Source organism: Martes martes (assembly GCF_963455335.1).
Source record: "Martes martes genome assembly, chromosome: 6".
Taxonomy (NCBI): domain Eukaryota; kingdom Metazoa; phylum Chordata; class Mammalia; order Carnivora; family Mustelidae; genus Martes; species Martes martes.
Genome location: NC_137893.1, coordinates 110,090,727 through 110,110,848, shown reverse-complemented (window position 1 = coordinate 110,110,848; position 20,122 = coordinate 110,090,727). Strand labels below are relative to the sequence as shown.

The following is a 20,122-nucleotide window of genomic DNA, read 5'->3' as shown; positions in this document are numbered from 1 at the left end:
GTGAGTCTGTTGGTGCAATTGTAGCGATAGAATTTTTTGTCTCTGGATATCAGAGGAAAATAAGGCAAGCTGGAAAAAAGTGGTGGAATGGTTCTGAACATTGTAAGAAAAGTAGAAACATTCCAGTTTCAACAAGACAAGGGGTTTCCACAAGGGCCCCTCATTGTTTAAGCTAATTACATTAAAACATTTCTATGGTTTTCTTTCCTTTGTGGCACAGCGATTTCTTTTTCCAGGTTCTAAATATCAGGCAAAATAGATATATATATATATATATATATATATATATATATATATATATATATATTTTTTTTTTTTTTTTTAATTTGAGGATTTTTATTTTATGTACAATGAGCTGGCATTAAGGTAGGTATCTTGGTTATCTGCAGGTAGGTATCTTGGATGACCCATTCAAGGAAGTTCACTTAATCCAACTTAATGAAGCCTATATCCTTCGCGTACTGACGGAAACACTGGCGGCACATATTGAGGCCGTATTTCCGGATCAGACCGTGCCGGTTTGAGCAGACGCGGCAAGAACGAGAACCCTGGCCAAATTTCCTCGGATGGCTCCAGTAGAGCTGCTGGTGACCCATCTTGCTCTCTCGGACGCAACGAGGCAAAAGCAAAATAGATATATTTTTAAAGGATGAAATAGGTAACTTAATATCTGAATGATGAAAGTAAAATTTGAAAGAAGAAGTGTTTCTAATAAGGCAAAGATTGTGTAGTGAACATGAAGACTTTTTAAAAGTGACTTGTGCTCCTTAAATCAATTAACAAAAACATCTTTCTATTTTAGAGTATGAAAGAATCTGTCACAATAGCTTTTAGAAAAATAATAAGAATGCTCAAGAATATTAAAATAGTGTCAAGAGATCAGATTCATGTTTTAATACATTTTGTGAATCAGGATTGGAGATTGTAAAAGGCAAGAATTCTGTGCAGCATAGAATTGATATTTGCAGCTTCATGAAAGGTAGGTAAACTTGGAAACTTCAATATTAGGAGAGATGATCATAGAAAAACCTGTACATATAGGAGCGATAAGTAAAGTGATTATGAGAACAGGTAAGAATAAATTTGATTTCATCTTCAGTTTTTATTCTTTCCCAATGGTATTTCATTAGTAAATAAACAGAATGTGGCTCTGCTTCTGAGGTGTGCTAGAATAATTGATAGAGTATCTTGTGAATTGTATTGATTTCCCAAACTGGGTTTAGCAGGCTTGAAGAAGAGCAGTTGGGAATATTGCAATCTGGCTGACAAACCAAAGCCTGATGATAAATGTGAGTAGGTCCAGTTGGAGGTAGGAAGGAACTGGTGGGGTGCCTCAGCAGTCACCATTAGATATGATCATAATTAGCATTTTTATTAGGGAATCTGAATAAGGAATAAATATCAAGTTAATGAAACAGCTGAAAAATGAACTGGGAGCATTAGTTTATAGCAGTGGGTAATATAATAAAATATAGGTAGGTAGAAACTGAAGAACTATAAGAAAGAAAAGAAAAACAAAAGGGAAATTTCATTCAGTAAGATGATGAATCATTTCCACAAGGATTTTAATCTGAAATCCAATTATAAAGTACTCTAAAACTGCATAACAATAACTAAAGTTGCCTGCATAGACAATAAACCTAGGCATTATAAGTTGTGATCAGGGTTTTGTCATCCCCAATAAATTATTCTGCCTCCCTACACCCATATCTCATCGGTGGCAAGAAAACACTGGAATGAAATGTCTGGGATCGGAGCTTCTGTGGCCAGAATATCATAGATACTGTCACACACACATGCAAATAGGCTTTGACAACAAGGCCCATAAATATTTCCATTCCTTATGAAGTAACATTGGATTCCCTTTTTCTAATCACAGATAGAGTACATAAGCATAAATTCATCCTGAGTACAAATGGAGAGTGTGATGTTATGAATACTCTCTTGGGTTAAGCCCTGAGATGTGTTCTATCAGGAGGAGCAAGGGTGCTGTATAGCTAAAACGGAAAATTTCCCAAGGAATAGGTCTTTTCTTCTTTCCTTCCTCCTCCTTTTTCCCTCTGTTGTCCCCCCACGACCCCCCACACATCTGGATATCCAAAGAACATATATGATGCTAGCCATTTTCAATCTCCAAACTCTTATGCATTAAATTTTGCTATTCTCTGATTAACTGAGAACTCATCAATGACAAGTGGATTTCTGTGCTTATTTTAAGACCATAGATCTAACCTTCAATGAGCAGTGTTTCCTAGGCTTTTGATGGCCAAGCAAGAACCAGCTGGTGGTAGCTATAATTTAATACCAAGGACAAAATCCAAAAATGTTTCCATTATTTAACATCTATACAGTTACTCCTATGTTCTGGGCGCCTGGGTAGCTCAGTCAGTTGAGTATCTGGTTCCTAATCTCAACTCAGGTCTTGATCTCAGGTTCCTGAGTTCCATGGAGCCTACTTAAAAACAAAAACAAAATTAAAAAAAACAAACAAACCCATAATTGCTCCTATGTTCATTTGGAAAATTGGATAAATAGCTTTTTTTTTTTTAACTGAACAGCAAAGCTGATATAGCCAATGAAAACCAAATCAGAACCCACAAATTCACTTGAAAAGGCCTTCCTCAGTTAATCTCTAACCCCTCTTCCCCACTTTAGGGAAAAAGAACAGCATGATTAGTAAACTAGAATAAAGTTAAAGGTAAATATTTTTCTGGTCTCTAAAGTAAAATTTTTCTTCAAGTTTTACTTTGTTCTCTTAAGTCAATCAAAATTGCAGTTATAAGAGCAATTATGTCTACTTTGCCTTAGTAGCCAAGGTATTCAAATCCAGTCTCTTCTAGCATTAAGACTTGTTGTATTTTTTTTCTCAGAATATAAGTCCCCTCAGCAACTTGACAGATTCTTTGGTTGTCTTGTTACTGCCTCTAAACAAAGAGCACCCTCTTTCTTTCTGTACAAAACAGCATTTTACAAGTGAAATGGTTTGACAAGTAAAACTCTAACTCTAAAATCTTTTTCTTTATACCTCTACTGGAATTAAAAAACAAAAATCCAAAAACAACTGGTTGAAACAACCAAGACCACCACCAGCGAAAACGGTAACAAAGCTTCAGAGATTTTTAAACTAAGGGCACATTCTTGTCAAGGCAGAAAATTTAATAGAAACTGCAAAAACAAAACTAAAATCATTTATCACTTCCTTATAATGCTTCTTTGTGTAAATATAACTAGCAGTTATTCTGCCAGTTAAGCAATATAATTATTATATGTGGAAACAGAATTTCTCACTTATTCTTTTTTTAATTCTTTTTTATTTTTTAAAATTTTTATTAAAGTATAGTTGACATAAAATAGTATATTAGTTGCAGGTGTACAGCACAGTAATTAGACAGTGCTATCCATTGTGCACTGCTCACCATGATAAATGTAGTTGCCATAAATCACCAGATAATGTCAGTACAGTATTATTGGCTGTATTCCATATGCCATATTTTTCATCTCTGTGACTTAGTTATTTTATAACTGGAAATTGATACCTCTTAATCCCCCTCATCTATTTCATCCATCTCCTGGCACCCCTCACTTTGGCAGCCACTAGGTCTCTGTATTTATGAGTCTGTTTCTGGTTTTGTTTGTCCATTTGTTTGTAGAGATGGTAGTGGGTTTTGGTGTTTTTTTGTTTTTGTTTTTGTGTTTGTGTTTTTTTAGATTCCACATATAAGTGAAATAATATGGCATTTGTCTTTCTCTGTCTAACTTCCTTCACTTAGAATAAAGCCTCTAGGTCCCTCCATGTTGGTGCAAGTGGAAAGGTCTCGTTCTTTTTATGGCTAAATAAAATCTTCTTTATCCATTCATTTAGTGATAGACGCTTAGATTGCTTCCATATCTTGTCTATTGTAAATGATGCTGTAGTGAACATAGGGGTGAATATATCTTTTCAAATTAGTGGTTTTGTTTTCTTTGGGCAAGTACACAGTAATAGAATTACTGAATTGTATGGTAGTTCTATTTTTAACTTTTTGAGGAATCTCCGTACCGTTTTCCTTCGTGGCTGCACCAGTTTACATTTCTACCAACATTGTACAAGGGTTCTATTTTCTCCTCATCTCCTCATCTCTCCTCATCAAGCCAAAACTTGTTATTTCTTATCTTTTTGATATTAGCATGCTGTCAGACATGAGAGGATATCTCATTGTGGTTCTGATTTGCACTTCCCTGATGATGAGTGATGGTGAGCACCTTTTCATGTGTCATTTGGCCATCTGGATGACTTTGCAAAAATGTCTACCCATGTCCTCTGTCCATTCTTCAATTGAAATGTTTGTTTTTTTGGTGTTGGGTTGTATAAGTTTTTTTTTTTTTTTTAATATATTTTGGGTATTAACCCCTTAATGGATAGATCATTTATAGATATTTTCACCCACTTAGTAGGTTGCCTTTTTGTTTTGTTGCTGGTTTCCTTTGCAGTGCATAAGCGTTTTATTTTGGTGTATGCCCAATTGTTTTATTTTGTTTTTGTTTCCCTTGTCGGGGGAGACAGGTCCAAAAAAATACTGCTAAACCTAGGGTCCAAGATTTCAGGTCCAAGACCTGAAAACATAAATTCCTAGAAGAAGACATGGGCAGTATCTTCTTCTTCTTCTTCTTCTTCTTCCTTCTTCCTTCTTCCTTCTCCCTTCTCCCTCCTTCCTCCTTCCTTCTTCCTTCTTCCTTCTTTCTTTTTCTTCTTCTTCTTCTTCTTTCTTTCTTCTTTCTTCTTCTTCTTCTTCTTCTTCTTCTTCTTCTTCTTCTTCTACTAGGAATTTATGTTTTCAGGTCTCATATCTAGATCTTTAATCCACTTGGAGTTTATTTTTGTGCCTGTGTGAGAAAGTGGTGAGTTTCATTCCTTTGCATATAACTGTCCGGTGTTCCCAGCACCATTTGTTAAGGGGTTGTTTTTCCTTCATTGTATTTCCTTGTCTTTTTTGTCATAAATAAATTGGCCATAGAAGCATGGGTTTATTTCTGGGCTCTCCATTCTATTCTGTTGATCTATGTGTCTATTTTTGTATCAGGAATACACTGTTTTGACTATGAGAGTTTTATAGTATATCTTGAAATGTGGTATCTCAATTTATTCTTATAACCTCTTGAGAGTATAGTATCATTGTTCCTACTTTGCACATGGGGAATAGGAGGCACAGAGAAATTCAGAACTTGCCTAGAGACACGCAGCCTGAGAAGAAAGTTTTGATGTGTGGGTGTGGTTTGGTTGTGGTTGAGAACCCGCACTCAACCAGCTCTGCCCTATCCAGCTAGCTCCCTTTGTGTCCCATTTTTGGTAACTCCATGCTCAAGAATTTAAAAAACCTCTATCACTCATTTTGTCAGTGAAGTTCAACAGTACAGGTGGCTCAGTGGCAATTCAGGGTGGGACTCTTCAATGCTGGGTGAAGCAAGGAGTTTATTCGGTTTTCAATTTTCTAATTGTGATTTAGTATCCTACAGCACTAAATGAGTATTGATGTTATGCGGCCTAGCCCCTGCAGAGTAGGCAAATGGATATGGGTCTGCTTAGCAGACAGATTTACATGAAAATATGACTAATGGGAAGGCTTTCTGCATCCTTTCTGCTGAAAGGAAAAGGATATCTGATTATAAACCTAATTACATCTGTAAGATCCCTTTTGCATACAATATAACATCATCGTGGGTATGATACCCCATCCTATTAATAGTCCTGCTTATTCTTGGGGGGGGGTTATGGATTATATAAAGCATGTACAGCAAGAGGCAGGAATCTTGGGAGTCAGGTTGGAATTCTGCCCATCACCGAGTAAGAGAAGCTTCTGTGAAATTTTTGTTACCTTGCATATAATAGACTAATCGGGTGTTTTTTGTTTATTTTTTAATTTTTCTCTATCTGCCAACTATTTTGACCTTTACTCAAACCCCGAAATGCTAAAAAATAGCTTACCTGTGAAAGGCTAGATAAAGACCCTCTAAATTCCCAATCTTTGGCTCATAAAATTAGCAAAATTCTTCTGTATCCACTAACCAATGGAAACAAAATGCCCATAAATCTGATTTAGTTGAAGTTAAACTTCTCTCCTTCCCTGAGACCCCTGAACTTTGGCCCACCCTCAACCTGAATCAGCATACAGCTTCTCCTAATAGGCTCACCTCAGGGTAAAACATTCTCTGATCTACTGTCCTGTCACTGCACCCGCTGTCACTGCCCTCCCCCCTCCCTCCCCCTCCCTCCCCCTCCCTCCCCCCCCTCCCCCCTCCCTCCCCCCCTGAACTTTGGCCCACCCTCAACCTGAATCAGCATACAGCTTCTCCTAATAGGCTCACCTCAGGGTAAAACATTCTCTGATCTACTGTCCTGTCACTGCACCCGCTGTCACTGCCCTCCCCCCTCCCTCCCCCTCCCTCCCCCTCCCTCCCCCTCCCTCCCCCCCCTCCCCCCCTGAACTTTGGCCCACCCTCAACCTGAGTCAGCATACAGCTTCTCCTAATAGGCTCACCTCAGGGTAAAACATTCTCTGATCTACTGTCCTGTCACTGCACCCGCTGTCACTGCCCTCCCCCCTCCCTCCCCCTCCCTCCCCCTCCCTCCCCCCCCTCCCCCCTCCCTCCCCCCCTGAACTTTGGCCCACCCTCAACCTGAGTCAGCATACAGCTTCTCCTAATAGGCTCACCTCAGGGTAAAACATTCTCTGATCTACTGTCCTGTCACTGCACCCGCTGTCACTGCCCTCCCCCCTCCCTCCCCCTCCCTCCCCCTCCCTCCCCCCCCTCCCCCCTCCCTCCCCCCCTGAACTTTGGCCCACCCTCAACCTGAATCAGCATACAGCTTCTCCTAATAGGCTCACCTCAGGGTAAAACATTCTCTGATCTACTGTCCTGTCACTGCACCCGCTGTCACTGCCCTCCCCCCTCCCTCCCCCCCCTCTCCCCTCCCTCCCCCCCTGAACTTTGGCCCACCCTCAACCTGAATCAGCATACAGCTTCTCCTAATAGGCTCACCTCAGGGTAAAACATTCTCTGATCTACTGTCCTGTCACTGCACCCGCTGTCACTGCCCTCCCCCCCCCTCCCCCCCTCCCCCCTCCCCCCCCTCCCCCCCTCCCCCCCTCCCCCCCCTCCCCCCTCCCCCCCTCCCCCCTCCCCCCCCTCCCCCCCTCCCCCCTCCCCCCCCTCCCCCCCTCCCCCCCTCCCCCCCCTCCCCCCCTCCCCCCCCTCCCCCCCCTCCCTCTCCCACCCCCAGGCCTTTCCCCTCTTCCTTATGTCTAGTCCTGTTTATTCCTCCTTTATTTATTTTTTTTTAAATATTTTTTTTAAGATTTCATTTATTTATTTGACAGAGAGAGATCACAAGTAGGCAGAGAAGCAGGCAGAGAGAGAGATATGAGGAAGCAGGCTCCCCGCTGAGCAGAGAGCCCCATGCAGGGCTCGATCCCAGGACGCTGGGATCATGACCCGAGCCCAAGGCAGAGGCTTTAACCCACTGAGCCACCCAGGCGCCCCTGTTTATTCCTCCTTTAAAAAGAGAAGTCCCCTCTATGGAACTTGGAGAGGCTTCAGGTCTTAACAGTTAGAGTGGACTCCCTATTGCAACAGTCTCTTTTCCCCTCTTGAAATAATCCTTTTGAATAGAAGCCTTTCCTTACTTGAATCTCAGTTTGTGGGTTTGTTTCTGTTCTGACTTTTGTCTTTGTTTTTTGTTTCTGGGTTTTTTGTTCTGTTTTGTTTTGTTTTCTGATACATCGGTGCCCTTTAAGGCAATATTCTGTTCAACTAATGTGAATGATTTTTTAAACCATTGCTTCAAAAGCAGGACAATTATTCCTACATCTGAGGCTGCTGTGCACTGAGACAATGACCCAAGTGAGCCATGCAGAAATCTCCATGTGGCTTTAGTTCCTTTCCTTGGAACAGTTAATTAAAATTGCCCCTCTCAGACTCCAGTGAATTTAATCTGGTTAGCTTAAATTAGCATTGGACTAAAATTAAAGTAAGAATTTTAAGGAAGAAAACTGTAAGGAAAGGTCACAACAGTTTTAAATTTATGAGCTTGCCTTAGATGTTGGCAGTGTGGTAAAACTAGTTTTATGTAGAGGCTAAGTCAGAATAAGAGATGTCCTAATCCTTTGATTTGGTCATGCCCTGGACCTATATGAAATAAATCAAACCTTATCAAATCCATGGTCTTCAAATGAGGTCTTATAATCTACTCTAGGAAATATTAGTCATATTACATTTTCATTTGGGATTTTTTAGGTTTCTGATGAGAACAGTATGAAATTATAACTGATTTTTAATTCATTTTCAGGAATCAAATTTTTTTTTCTTTTCCTCATGGTAATTGGCCATTATTACTTTATTTAATGATCAGCTCTATTATCCGACACAAAAGAAGATGCCATGGTTAAAATCACAAGAGGACTAATTTGTTCTTTGATATTAGGTAGGTTCAAGGTTTTCAAAACTTGAATTAATAAAACTCTTTGGATTGAGGGAATTTAGACCTTGCCTTTCAAAGTCTCAACATTCTGTGCAAATTGTAAAAGCTCGATCTCTACCCAGGAGAGTTCACTTACCAGGTTTAGAGATTTCAAAAGCAAGACAGGATTCAGAGCTTAGAATTAATGGAGTCAAGCAAGTTTTAAAATCTCTATTGGGCTGAATTCTCAGTAATAAATACTAGATTTTTAGATTTAAATAATGTCCATTACTATACAACATCCATAATCTCGTCAAATTAACTTCGAGTGTATGTTATGTAAAACCTGATCTATATCTGCAGCCACTAGCAAAGCAGAAAATCTTCCTGATTTAATATGTCTCCTATCGTATGTGAGCAGAACTGTGGTGGTAATTTGATAAAGAATATAGGAAATCTGACTTATTGGCAATTAAGTGGAATCATGTCAAGTCATGTTATTATAATCTTGATCTCTTTCTTTTCTAGCTCATAGCTCGTATTTGAGGAAACTGAACAACACTTACTCATAAGCTGATCCAGAGGAATAATACAAAATTATTTGGAATTTGGGTATATTCCTACAATTCTCTGAAACTCATTAAATCTATCAAATCAGATAAAAATTTATAGATTAATATATAGAAATAGTAGCATAGTAGGATTTTTGGCACCCTGGGACAAAGAAGAAATGGAATTTTTTCCCAAAATGTAATACTTCAGGTACAGTTTTAGAAGAAACAGTAAAAGAAATCAACCTTGCCTAAAAATTAAATTATTATAATACCAATATTATGTTTTAATCTTAAACCTATGGATAAATGACCATTACCAGGCAGAGTATCTTATGATGGTGAGATCCACCAAGTAAGTTATTTTAAAATTTTCTTTTTCATTTCAAAATTTCTGCTTTTATTCATCATATTCTTTACTTCTGATGCAGAATAAGGGGTTAATTCTTTATTTCCCTCCCTCTCACTCCCTTGGGCACCTTGTGTGTTTATTAAACCCTACTCCACTGGCTTCTATCCACCCGCCTCTGGGTGTTTTCAAGCCATTAGTTTTCTCTTTTTCCTCCAAGGCCAATCTTTCCCTTCAAGGCCAATTTTTCTTAAGTTTATATATACCCATTTACTCACTAGTTATGCCAAACTCTGTCCTTTGAGGTCTGGCTATTTCCCAACCATTAGTGACTCTCAACGTCTCTACTAATTTCCTTGTTATCAAGACCTTGAGAAAGAAAGAAAGAAAAAAAAAAAAAAAGAGTAGTTTCTGGTATCCAAAAGCAATCACAGCTAGGCCTTGCTTACTGCACACTGGTCTGACTCTCACAACTAGACCGTGGTGTTCTCTTTATGGGCATAAACCATCTCAAAGAACATCAACATCAGACAAAGTTACTCTAAGACCATGATAAGGGGAACAAAAGGTCACTGTGCAAGACTACAAAATACCAAACGTCCCACCCTCTCTCGTAGGAGTGACTGTTACTTCTTTACCGACAATAGCTTTATTCCCACTCCAGTCTGCCATCCTTAGAGATAAGATTTGTTGAAATACCGAATCATAGGGCTGGCTATGTGTGTATATGGATGACCTGGATCCAGTCAGAGTACTCCATGTCCCTGACAACCATGTTCTGTTTCCGTTCCATGTGGAGAAATCCTCTTGGTAGCCGGAAAGGAGAATTAAGCCAACAAGTTTTATAAAAGAGGGTTAGAAATGGAATCCCTGTCATGAGGTCTCCATTAAGATTCTCATCTCAGTGTTCCTGAGGCCTCATTTATCTCTGCCTTTGCCAGAGTTTGTACCTTCAGCTGTTCTTAGATTCTGAGAATTCATTAGTTTATCTTAGTTTCTTAGTTCCAGCTAGGTTTTTGTCACAGAGAAACTGAATATTCTAAACTGAGAGACACATTCACTTTCCTCTGCGGATAACCATCCCAGTCTTTTGGGGACAAAATGATAAAAAGAAAATAAATCGTGTTTCTGGCAGGAGAGTTATAGAGGAGGGGTGTATTTACAAGACAGACCCTGCTGACCTTGACCATGATCCATAGTTTTGGCGAATATCCATTGTTATATGTAGTTAAGACCTGTGCTAGATCTTTTTATGGTCCTCCAGACATTTTTTTTTTTAAATTCTGAAAAAAACATTCTAAGTGAAAAATGCCTTTTGTTGAGAAGCACCATCCTTAGAGGGATTTTGTGGGATGAACACAGTGGGAAAGTGAATGGTATATAAACTTTGAGAAGGAAAAGAGAACACCAACATCTAGTTAAATAAATTATGTTCTGATTTGAATTTCCATTTTTTCTAAAAAAATACATTTGGTATTGAAGGTATCAGCTCTGCTGTTTTCAGAGATAATAAACCTGAATCTTAGTAAGTAAAAATAAATGAACATCACTAACATGTTTTATTTTGTTTCCATATTTCGGGGAGAAATATGTTTCCAGGTGGGGGACACCTGGAAAAAGATCCTTGTTAGTTCTCACAAGTGACTAAACATAGGGGAAGGGACAGCTATAGTTTTCATATGTAGTTCTAGACAGGTTCTCTCTGTAATGAAAAATAATGTTATTGTTGGAGTAAATTAGTTCTTTGGAAGTCTCATGGTTTCTAGACAAAGCCCTATCAGAGACTCAGGGTTAAAAAAAAAAAAAAAAAAAGACCAGAAGAAAGGATGTTTGATTTCTTGAAGTTAAAATGGTGACATGGTCAGTTGGGTGTTAGAACGACAGAGCAGTAACTATGTAAAAGAAACGTAGTGTCTTTTGATATTCCCATGTAACGTGATCTGAAAGGCTGCTATTGATTCCTTTTTTTTTTTTTTTTAAAGATTCTATTTATTTATTTGACAGAGATCACAAGTAGGCAGAGAAGCAGGTAGAGGAGGGGGAGGGTGGGGGAAGCAGGCTCCCTGCTGAGCAGAGAGCCCAATTCGGGGGCTTGATCCCAGGACCCTGGGATCATGACCTGAGCCGAAGACAGAGGCTTTAACCCACTGAGCCACCCAGGCGCCTGCTGCTGTTAATTTCTTGAGTTATTCATTCAGGAAGTATTTATGGAGCATCTGTCCTGTACCAGGGGACTATTCTAGAAACTGTATCTGTGGTATCTTTCTTGCACAAGCAATTTGTACTGCCCACAATAGAGGTACAAAAGCAGACTTCACATCACGAATGTTACAGTGGAAGCAAGACCCTTTGGGTATGCTCTTGTACCGGAATACCAGCTTTGCAGATGTATTGAGCCCTGGTTAAATGGATGAAATCACCAGCCTTTTTTCTTCTGTTTATAAGGGAACTGTGTAATTTGTTTTCCAAAGTAGGAATCCTTGGAAATCAAGAGAAAGTGCTAGTAATAATTGTACTAGGACAACAAGCATAAAGTCAGCTCTTATTCCTGGCTGATTTAACAGCCTTCTCCTGTGTGCTTGATCTGCAGATCACAACCATTCAGCTGGGGTGGTCTGAATCTTTAAACAGCCATCCTTTGTCACCTGGCAAGCAAGACCTGAGCTTTGGAAAAATAAAAACTTGAGCTAGTTGATTCTGGAGATACAAAGGAGGCTCTAATTTTTACTTCCCCAGTTTGTAGAGGTACACAAAAACATCAACAGGGAACCCTTGATATTTTGGTGACCTCATCCCCAGTTCCACAAAAAAGGAGATACTCTCTCTCCAAAATGACCAGTCTTTATCAGCTCAAAATAAGGCAAAAGGACATGTTTGAATTTTTGGTTCTTGGGGGCCTATTAGCTGAGATTGAATTGTGTGAGCACTTTCTACCGTACACCTGCTTGGTGATTTGGCACACTGAGAAATTCCTAGGGCTGCCACCCCAGATGAGTGGGGCAAGATGACATGATTTATAAAGGCTTTTCAATTTCTAATCTTTATGATATAATATGTAATGCTTCATGAAAGTGACACTTTTACTAGACCAGGTAGTAAAACGTAATCATGGTGCTTGACAAATGTTGGTGTAGTAGATTAATGGCTTTGGGTGTGTTGTTGTTATTTCTTATTACTTCACCTGATTGTACTCCAGTAGTATTGCTGTTGAGTAAGACACATTATGTGTGCTTTAAGAAACATCTGCTGTGCGATTTAAATCTCGAACATATGTGAAAATCGGGGTCGGAAACAGGGTGGGGGAGATTTAGGGAGAATTTTGTGGTATCTGGGGGTAATTTTTCAGTAATTACCAACAGTGTTTCATTTGATGAATTAACTTACAGTTCCTTCTGGCCTCATTTGTTCAGGCCTCTTTTTGGCCCTTTTCCTCTGAAATTCTGTGCTCCTCGCCACTAGTCTTTGGACCATTTCTGGAGTGGTCTGAAAGACCATATCAGTCTCAGTCTCTACTGAAGTCCCTATACCTTAAAGAGCTCATGGCATGAAGGTTATAAATTGAATAAAGCAATAAAAATATTTTAGTAATGTATGTGGGTTGATATGTGCAGGAGGTTAGCAACATTGAAACACAGAAGTTGCCAAAATGTGATCTATGCCCTTGGAAATTATCTGGCCACACTCTTTTTTCTTTCAGGCATATGTAATTTCAGTTAAAGTATTTTCTTCTATATGTTAGAGATTAAGCAAACATCTCTGTGATTTAATTGAGGTATGTCTAACAAACATCCCTAAAACATAAACCCTAATCTATCATTTGAGTTTACTTCTATTGACTTGAAAGACTTCCTTCAAGAGTCCCCTATTAAAATGCAAATAAACTCTTGACTGTTAATAATCTCCAAGGCTGAGATTAGCTCCCAAGGGATAGAATCTGAGCTAGAGGGTCAAGGTGTCCCTGCAGTGTTTTTCTCCAGTGTGCCACTCATGGGCCCACGGTAATGCACATAGGTTTCACACCCTGAACCCACAGCTTTGTGGGAAAAGACTCCACAGTAACCAATATATAATATATTCAAGATTATAGAATTTGCAAAATAGCAACCCTAAGCATGATTTTTTTCTTTTATGAATCCACAGCTGTTAATTGGGTGATAACAACCATGGATCAAGAGGAGGGAAAAGGGGTGCCTGGGTGGCTCAGTGGTTTAAAGCCTCTGCCTTCGACTCAGGTCATGATTCCAGGGTCCTGGGATCGAGCCCAGCTTCGGGCTCTCTGCTCAGCAGGGAGCCTGCTTCCTCCTGCCTCTCTGCCTACTTGTGATCTCTGTCTGTTAAATAAATAAAATCTTAAAAAAAAAAGAGGAGGGGAAAGATTTACCTCTTATTTCAAATTAAGATAATCATCATCAGTTTTTAGAAAACTTATAAGTGAAAGTATCAGTACTGCTTTGGAGTTTTGTGTTATGAGTTTTTCGTTATATTTAACTTCTTTGAAAACTTGATATCAGTAGTGAAGATGAGGCTTTGATAGATGGGTTGAAGACTTGTTTTGCCTTTGAAAAATGTGTTTACTCCACGAGCACTCAAACTTTTCACGGCAGCGTTGGTAATTTGGAAAATGTGTTTACTCCTCGAGCACTCAAATTTTTCACGGCAGCGTTGGTAATTTGGAAAATTTGGAAAAGGCTGGGAGCGCTCCAGTTACATTTTCGGCTATGAAGGACAGAACGTATAGCCCCTCTGAACATCAGGTTTTCTTGTCTGCTTACAGAAGCACAGTTACTACTTTATAATTCAGTTGCCTTATTTAATCAGGAAAATGCCGTTAGGGTTTAAAAATCTCCTCCAGCTTATGGTGAATGCTCTGCAAAGCCAAACTGTTCTGCATATGTTCTGTTGATTCAATGAAAGTATTAAAATGAAAACGAAATGTTCAACCAACAGGTTACAAAGATGTTGAAAGCACTAAGTAGATCATGGTTTAGAAAGAGTTTAGAAAAATTTTTGATGACGTGGAAAATGTACCGTGGGTAAGGAGATATGCAAATTTAAAATTATGAATCACCCTTTCTACATAAATTAATTTAATTAACATTATGAAATCTTGGGCTTGTTATAGATTGATTATAATGATGTAAGACTATTCTCCCCTAGATCATTGTCACCAGTGCCATTTAGACATTCTCCTTGTACTCCCCTTGTGGTAGAGCTTGATCCTACCACATTTTATAAGCCCACATGTTCATCTTCCATCCAAATATAATGGATCCAAAATGTGTCACCCCACTAGGAAGCAGAGAATGTCAACCCCGAGGTCATCTCTTTCTGAGGACAAATTTCTTATCCCTTCCGGGAGGAAAAAAAAAAAAAAGATAGGGTTATATTTGGAAAGGTATGGAGTTATTATGGACAAATCATCTAATATAGTAAGTAACATTTCAGATCTATTTATCCATCTAAGATGAAAGCCAAAGTAACATGTAAAACAATCGTGTGAAATATACAATAAAACACTCGTTACAGATCATTCCTTCACATTAAATCTCACTATTCTGGCTCTAATACAAAGGTTTTAGTTTTTATTTCACTTGTGAAATTTATGCATGCCTCTCTACTCTTCAATCTGTCTTCTTCTATTTATATATTATCGTACCATGGAAAGAGAAGATGCCAAGGATATGCAGAGGCCAAGCCCACCCAGTTTGATATTCTGAAATACAGATAAAAAATAATTCCTGATGATGCACAGAAGAAAGGAATTCTGGTTCTAGGACACAGAGCAGTCTTCTGCCACTTTTCTAGCACTTATTTCTTCTGGGCTTGCTTGAAATATGCAGTATTTATATTTTTACAACGGCATAGCAAAACTTTGAAATAAATGGAGAAGTTGTGCTGGAGAGATTATTGTTTCTGCCTCTTTGTTAGGGTTGAATTTATCCATCCACCCATCCCCACCACTTAGCAAAGTGTTCAGAACCTATAAAGTCAGCACTCAAATTTTTGAATGAAAGAATGAATATGAAATATGTAAAGATGAGAATAAGAATGACTGAGATTAGTACAAGTGTCAATGACCAGGCAGAGGGATAGGTAAATTTGTGGCTCTTTACACACGTGCCTTCTGAATGTGAGATGCTACAAACGGGAAGGTGTTAGTCCCCCTTGCCCTTCCTCCATCTATTTATATTTACAGAAAAACAAAGCATATTTGCTACACTTTTGTTTTTTTCCCCATTATCTGCTGCTTGGAGGTCCAGACTCCTGTTCCAAAAGAAAGCATATTTTCCTGTTTTTTATTTATTTATTTATTCTTCCCCCAGAAAGACTGTTCTTCCTTTACTTCATCACAATTATCTTGACCGTGACCTGAACCTAGAAGTTTCTCATGCTAATGACCCAGGACATATCATGGGGAAAAAAAAAATATATATATATATATATATAAAATTTCTGAACAAATCTAGTTTTGCTCAAGTGTTCTCGGTACTCCCTTTCCAGCTAAAATCCTCTTATTTTTTTCCATATTCTCTGTATTAGGAAAGGGTCACATTTTGGGTTTTTCTGCTTCTTCTGGGGAGTTTATTGATGAAAGCATCACCTTGAATTCCTCAAGTTTAAAACCTCTTGACAACTGTTTTCCTAAGGAAAGGTGTGGCATTTTAAAAAATGTGTTTTTATTCATATATAATGCTCTTTTAAAAAAAAACTTTTTTTGTGGGAAGATTGACATACAATAAACTACACATACTTGAAGTGTAGAATTAGTTTAGTTTTGAAGTATGTATTACAGGAGAGGAAAATTTTTTCTTTACTCATCTGGTTTGTTTTTTGTTTTTGGTTTTTTGTTTTCTTTTGGGCTGATGTATTAATTAAATTGACATAAGATTAGTAGGAAAAAATCAGATTTAATATTGTATGTAAATGAAGACATGAAATGGGCAGTTGAGGCTTACATGCCACCCTGAGCTAAGGAGAAGGAGTTGAGGTGGGGGCTTTGAAGAAAGGAAAACAATTCACAGGAAGATGAGAAGAACAGATGTTTGGTAAAGGAATGTTTGTGGTGCCGAGGAGAGACAGTGAGACACAGAGGGGAATCTGAACAAACAGGCCCTGTAAGCTGTCCCAGCTTGTGGCACTTAGCCTACACTCTTTTGTGGTTCTCTCTGGTGTAGCTCTTTTCCTGGACCAGGACCTCTATCTGAATTCTTTGAGGCAGTTCAGAGGGAAGTAAAAAGCTCTTTCTGAGTGTTTTGGGACTTAACTTGTCTTCAGCTCAAAATAACCCACATGCCCAAGTGACACATTTTAGGTAGGCTTATTCTGAATCCCCTCAGTAGTCACAGGTGAAACCACCACTAAAATCAAGAAAATGGACCTCTTTGTCACCCTGGAATTGCATTTTGATCTCCAAGCCCATTCTCTTCAGGCCCTTAAAGAAGTGAGTTAAGGAGTGAACTCTGTTGTTTGTTGTTGTTTTAGTTTTAGTTATTCTGTCTGTCTCCTTCCATTCCTGGGGTATTATTATAACTTATAAAAATGATTTTTTTATAGTTTAAGATAATTGTATTACTTCTTCTGTTACAGCACTGCTGAGGGTTGTTCATGTTTTTTCTTAGGGCAGGGACAGCAAGCTGTCCCCAATAGCCACACCTCCGCTTTTCCTTTCTAATAGCTACACTGAGTTTTAGCTGGACAGACACAGGTCTTCTCAACAACCACATTCTCCAGTTTCCTTTGCTGTTAGGTGTGACCAGGTTCTGTCCCCTGGGATGTAAGCAGAAGCAATAGGTTTAATTGTCGGTTGTTCTCTTGAAGGGAAGGAGTTTATGTGTGCTTTCCTTTTAGCCTTTGATTGGCTGGAATGAGTCTCATCCCATGAGATCCAAACTCCAAGCTGACCGTGGTAACATCCAGGGCAGAAGGAGTGCTATCAGCTTTGGACTTTTAGACCAAATCGTTATATGAGAGAAGAAGAACTTTCTGTCTTTAAGACAGCATTGCTTGGGGGTTTTTGGTTACCAAACCCATATTGTAATTAGTGTAATTCTGTTTTAGAATTAGGGAGAACTTCGACTCAGAGTGGATAAGAGAACAAAACTGTGCCTTGTGCCATCTTATTACATTTGTTTATTTGTTTCTTCTAAAACAAACTCGAGGGTAAGAGTGGACTCTTTGAAATCCTTTCCAATGAATATACTAGCAACTCAGACATTTATTTAGGAAAATGTTTTAGCATGATTGGCAACCTGAAATATTTACATAGCTGCTGCTTTTCAGACTTCAGTGAAGTTCCATGGAAGTCTGTTCCCAAGAACTGTCTTTTGGACAAATACTTGGCTATGTATGCTAGCCTGATTTATCATACCCAGAACATTAATATTCTTCTTCCTGTAAGTCATTGCTGCTTTACCTTCATTATAACGGCGGTTCCAAACTTCTCTAGAATGGTGACAAGATTTGATTTGATACCATCAAGTAAATAGCCCCAGCATGATGCTTTGTCAGTGCTTTGCCAGGAAGGACTGAGAATTAAATATGTCATCATTTTATACTTTTTATATGCAGAGAGTCTCGTTTGACGTTATCTCAGTGCCACAGCTGCACTGATTTCCCTTGCTACCCTCACACCCCTCAACATTTGGAGCCCCTTTATTATAATGGTAGATATTATGTAATGAAGGTGGTTCTGAAAGGCTGTAACATGCAGACGTTTACCGCTGCCGAATTGAAATATCAGGTTCAGAGGATGAACAGGTTGCCTAGCAACTGATACTGCAAGCTCCAGCGACTGCTCATGCCCACTGAGATTGACAAGGGAGCCATCACAGGCTGCCTGTGCCTTCCTATTTAGCAATTCTGACAGTGAGACCAAAGCCTATCCCGGGTGGGGGCGGGGGGTTGGGGAATGACATATTAACATTTGAAGAATGAATACATATATCGTATATATATATATGTATATATGTGTATATATATATATATATCATATTACTATATATAATATAGTTAGAAACTTTCCTTAGAAAAATCCCTGTATTAATTGAGAGAGAGAATCTAGAGAAGGAAGTACAAAAAGGAGTATTTGAAAAAGAACAGGATCGGAAATGGACCTACCGCGGGCTTTGGCTTTCCATTTCAGATGGAATGGGGTTTATTTTGGCTGAGAGGCATGTGCAATGCATGCATGACTAGGCATGTCCAAGGAGATTTATCTTAGAAGATAACAACCATGAAATGACTTTTGAATATTTGAACAGGTGGAACTACATGTTTCTGTGCACTGTGTTACATGCTGTCATACTTGTTACATGTTGTGCTCGCATTGCCAAGCGGTACCAGTAGTCTGAATTAGCAGGGAGAGTTTTCATCTGCTGAGGACGAGATTTTATTTTTGTTATGGTGCAAATAATGAACTCCTATGAAGTATTCCTTTTCTACACTGGTTCACAAATTATATTTATTTCTTGGAGTCTGTGAAATACCTAACAATGAAACACCATTCGAAATCTCTTTTTAAAATAAATTCCAGGTCCTATTGTGTGTGGAAGTCCTTTTGTGGAATGTTGAAGCCAGGAATTGAAACCTTTTGTTATAAAGGAAAAGAGTTCATTTTAAGATCCCTCATATTTTGGAGGCAAATCATTAATTATAAGCCTTTGGCTCATTTCACATAAAATCAAATTCATATTTTACTATACATTTCATCTAGAAATTAGTATTTTTATCCTCATGGATATAAAGCACATACCCGATTTAGCGTAGTTAAAAAATACATATACCTCCTGACCCAGCAGTTCCACTAGTAGGAGTTAATCGTGGACTTGGCTTCCGGTATATGGAAACATGTAGGGTTAAGAACTCTCAGTGCAATGTTGCTTATAAAAGCGAAAACCTGGTAACCTAAACGTCCATTAATAGGATACGAGTGATAAAATTATTGTATAGCTATAAAATGGAATACTGGGGAACCATTATAAATACATTTTTGTAGGAAATATATCCAAGCCACATTGTTATATAGAAAAAATTTAAAGAAGATAATATAAAGAAAAACCCGAATGGATAAATGTTATATATGGACATAAGCTTTTATAACAGTTACTTTTTGAGATAATGTTTAGATTATGCTGGCAGTTAGGGTAAAGAGGGATATTTTGTTGTTTACCATAAACCCCTTTGTCTTTAAAAAAGAATCACAAACAGGGGCGCCTGGGTGGCTCAGTGGGTTGAAGCCTCTGCCTTCGGCTCAGGTCATGATCCCAGGGTCCTGGGATCGAGCCCCACATCGGGCTCTCTGCTCAGTGGGGAGCCTGCTTCCTCCTCTCTCTGCCTGCCTCCCTGCCTACTTGTGATCTCTGTCTGTCAAATAAATAAATAAAATCTTTTAAAAAAATCACAAACATATATTTCTCTCATAATAAAAAAATGCTAAAACTTATATTTCTTAGTACCAACACTATTAAATATATTGTTTCATTTCTGCTTTGCGCAGACATGCAAACTAAAAAAAAAAAAAAAAAAAAAAAAAATCCTATCATTTTAGCCCAGCATCTTCAGAATCATCTTGTCTTTAATAATCCTGTTAGGGAGAAGATTATAGATGGTGTCCCTAGGTCTTCCTTGGGTCTTATGTGTGTTTCTAGGGTCTTAACTAAATTAACTCATGAACCTTCTGAATTACAGGCAATTATCTTTTGAATTCATGAGAAGAGTTAGGGGATTAGGAAGTAGCAAATGTAATACTGTTCTTTCTTTCTCTCTTTGGAGCCCCAAAGCCAATAATAT

The 20,122-nt window shown here is 38.6% G+C and overlaps 1 protein-coding gene across 1 annotated transcript; it reads right to left on the bottom strand.

The window, feature by feature from the left end:
* Positions 1 to 312: 312 nt before the first annotated feature.
* LOC308344671 (small ribosomal subunit protein uS14) lies at positions 313 to 618 on the bottom strand. The gene has a single exon (XM_080806405.1). It carries the CDS (start codon positions 594 to 596, stop codon positions 426 to 428), a length of 171 nt encoding a protein of 56 aa, XP_080662531.1. The 5' UTR covers positions 597 to 618; the 3' UTR covers positions 313 to 425.
* Positions 619 to 20,122: the final 19,504 nt, after the last annotated feature.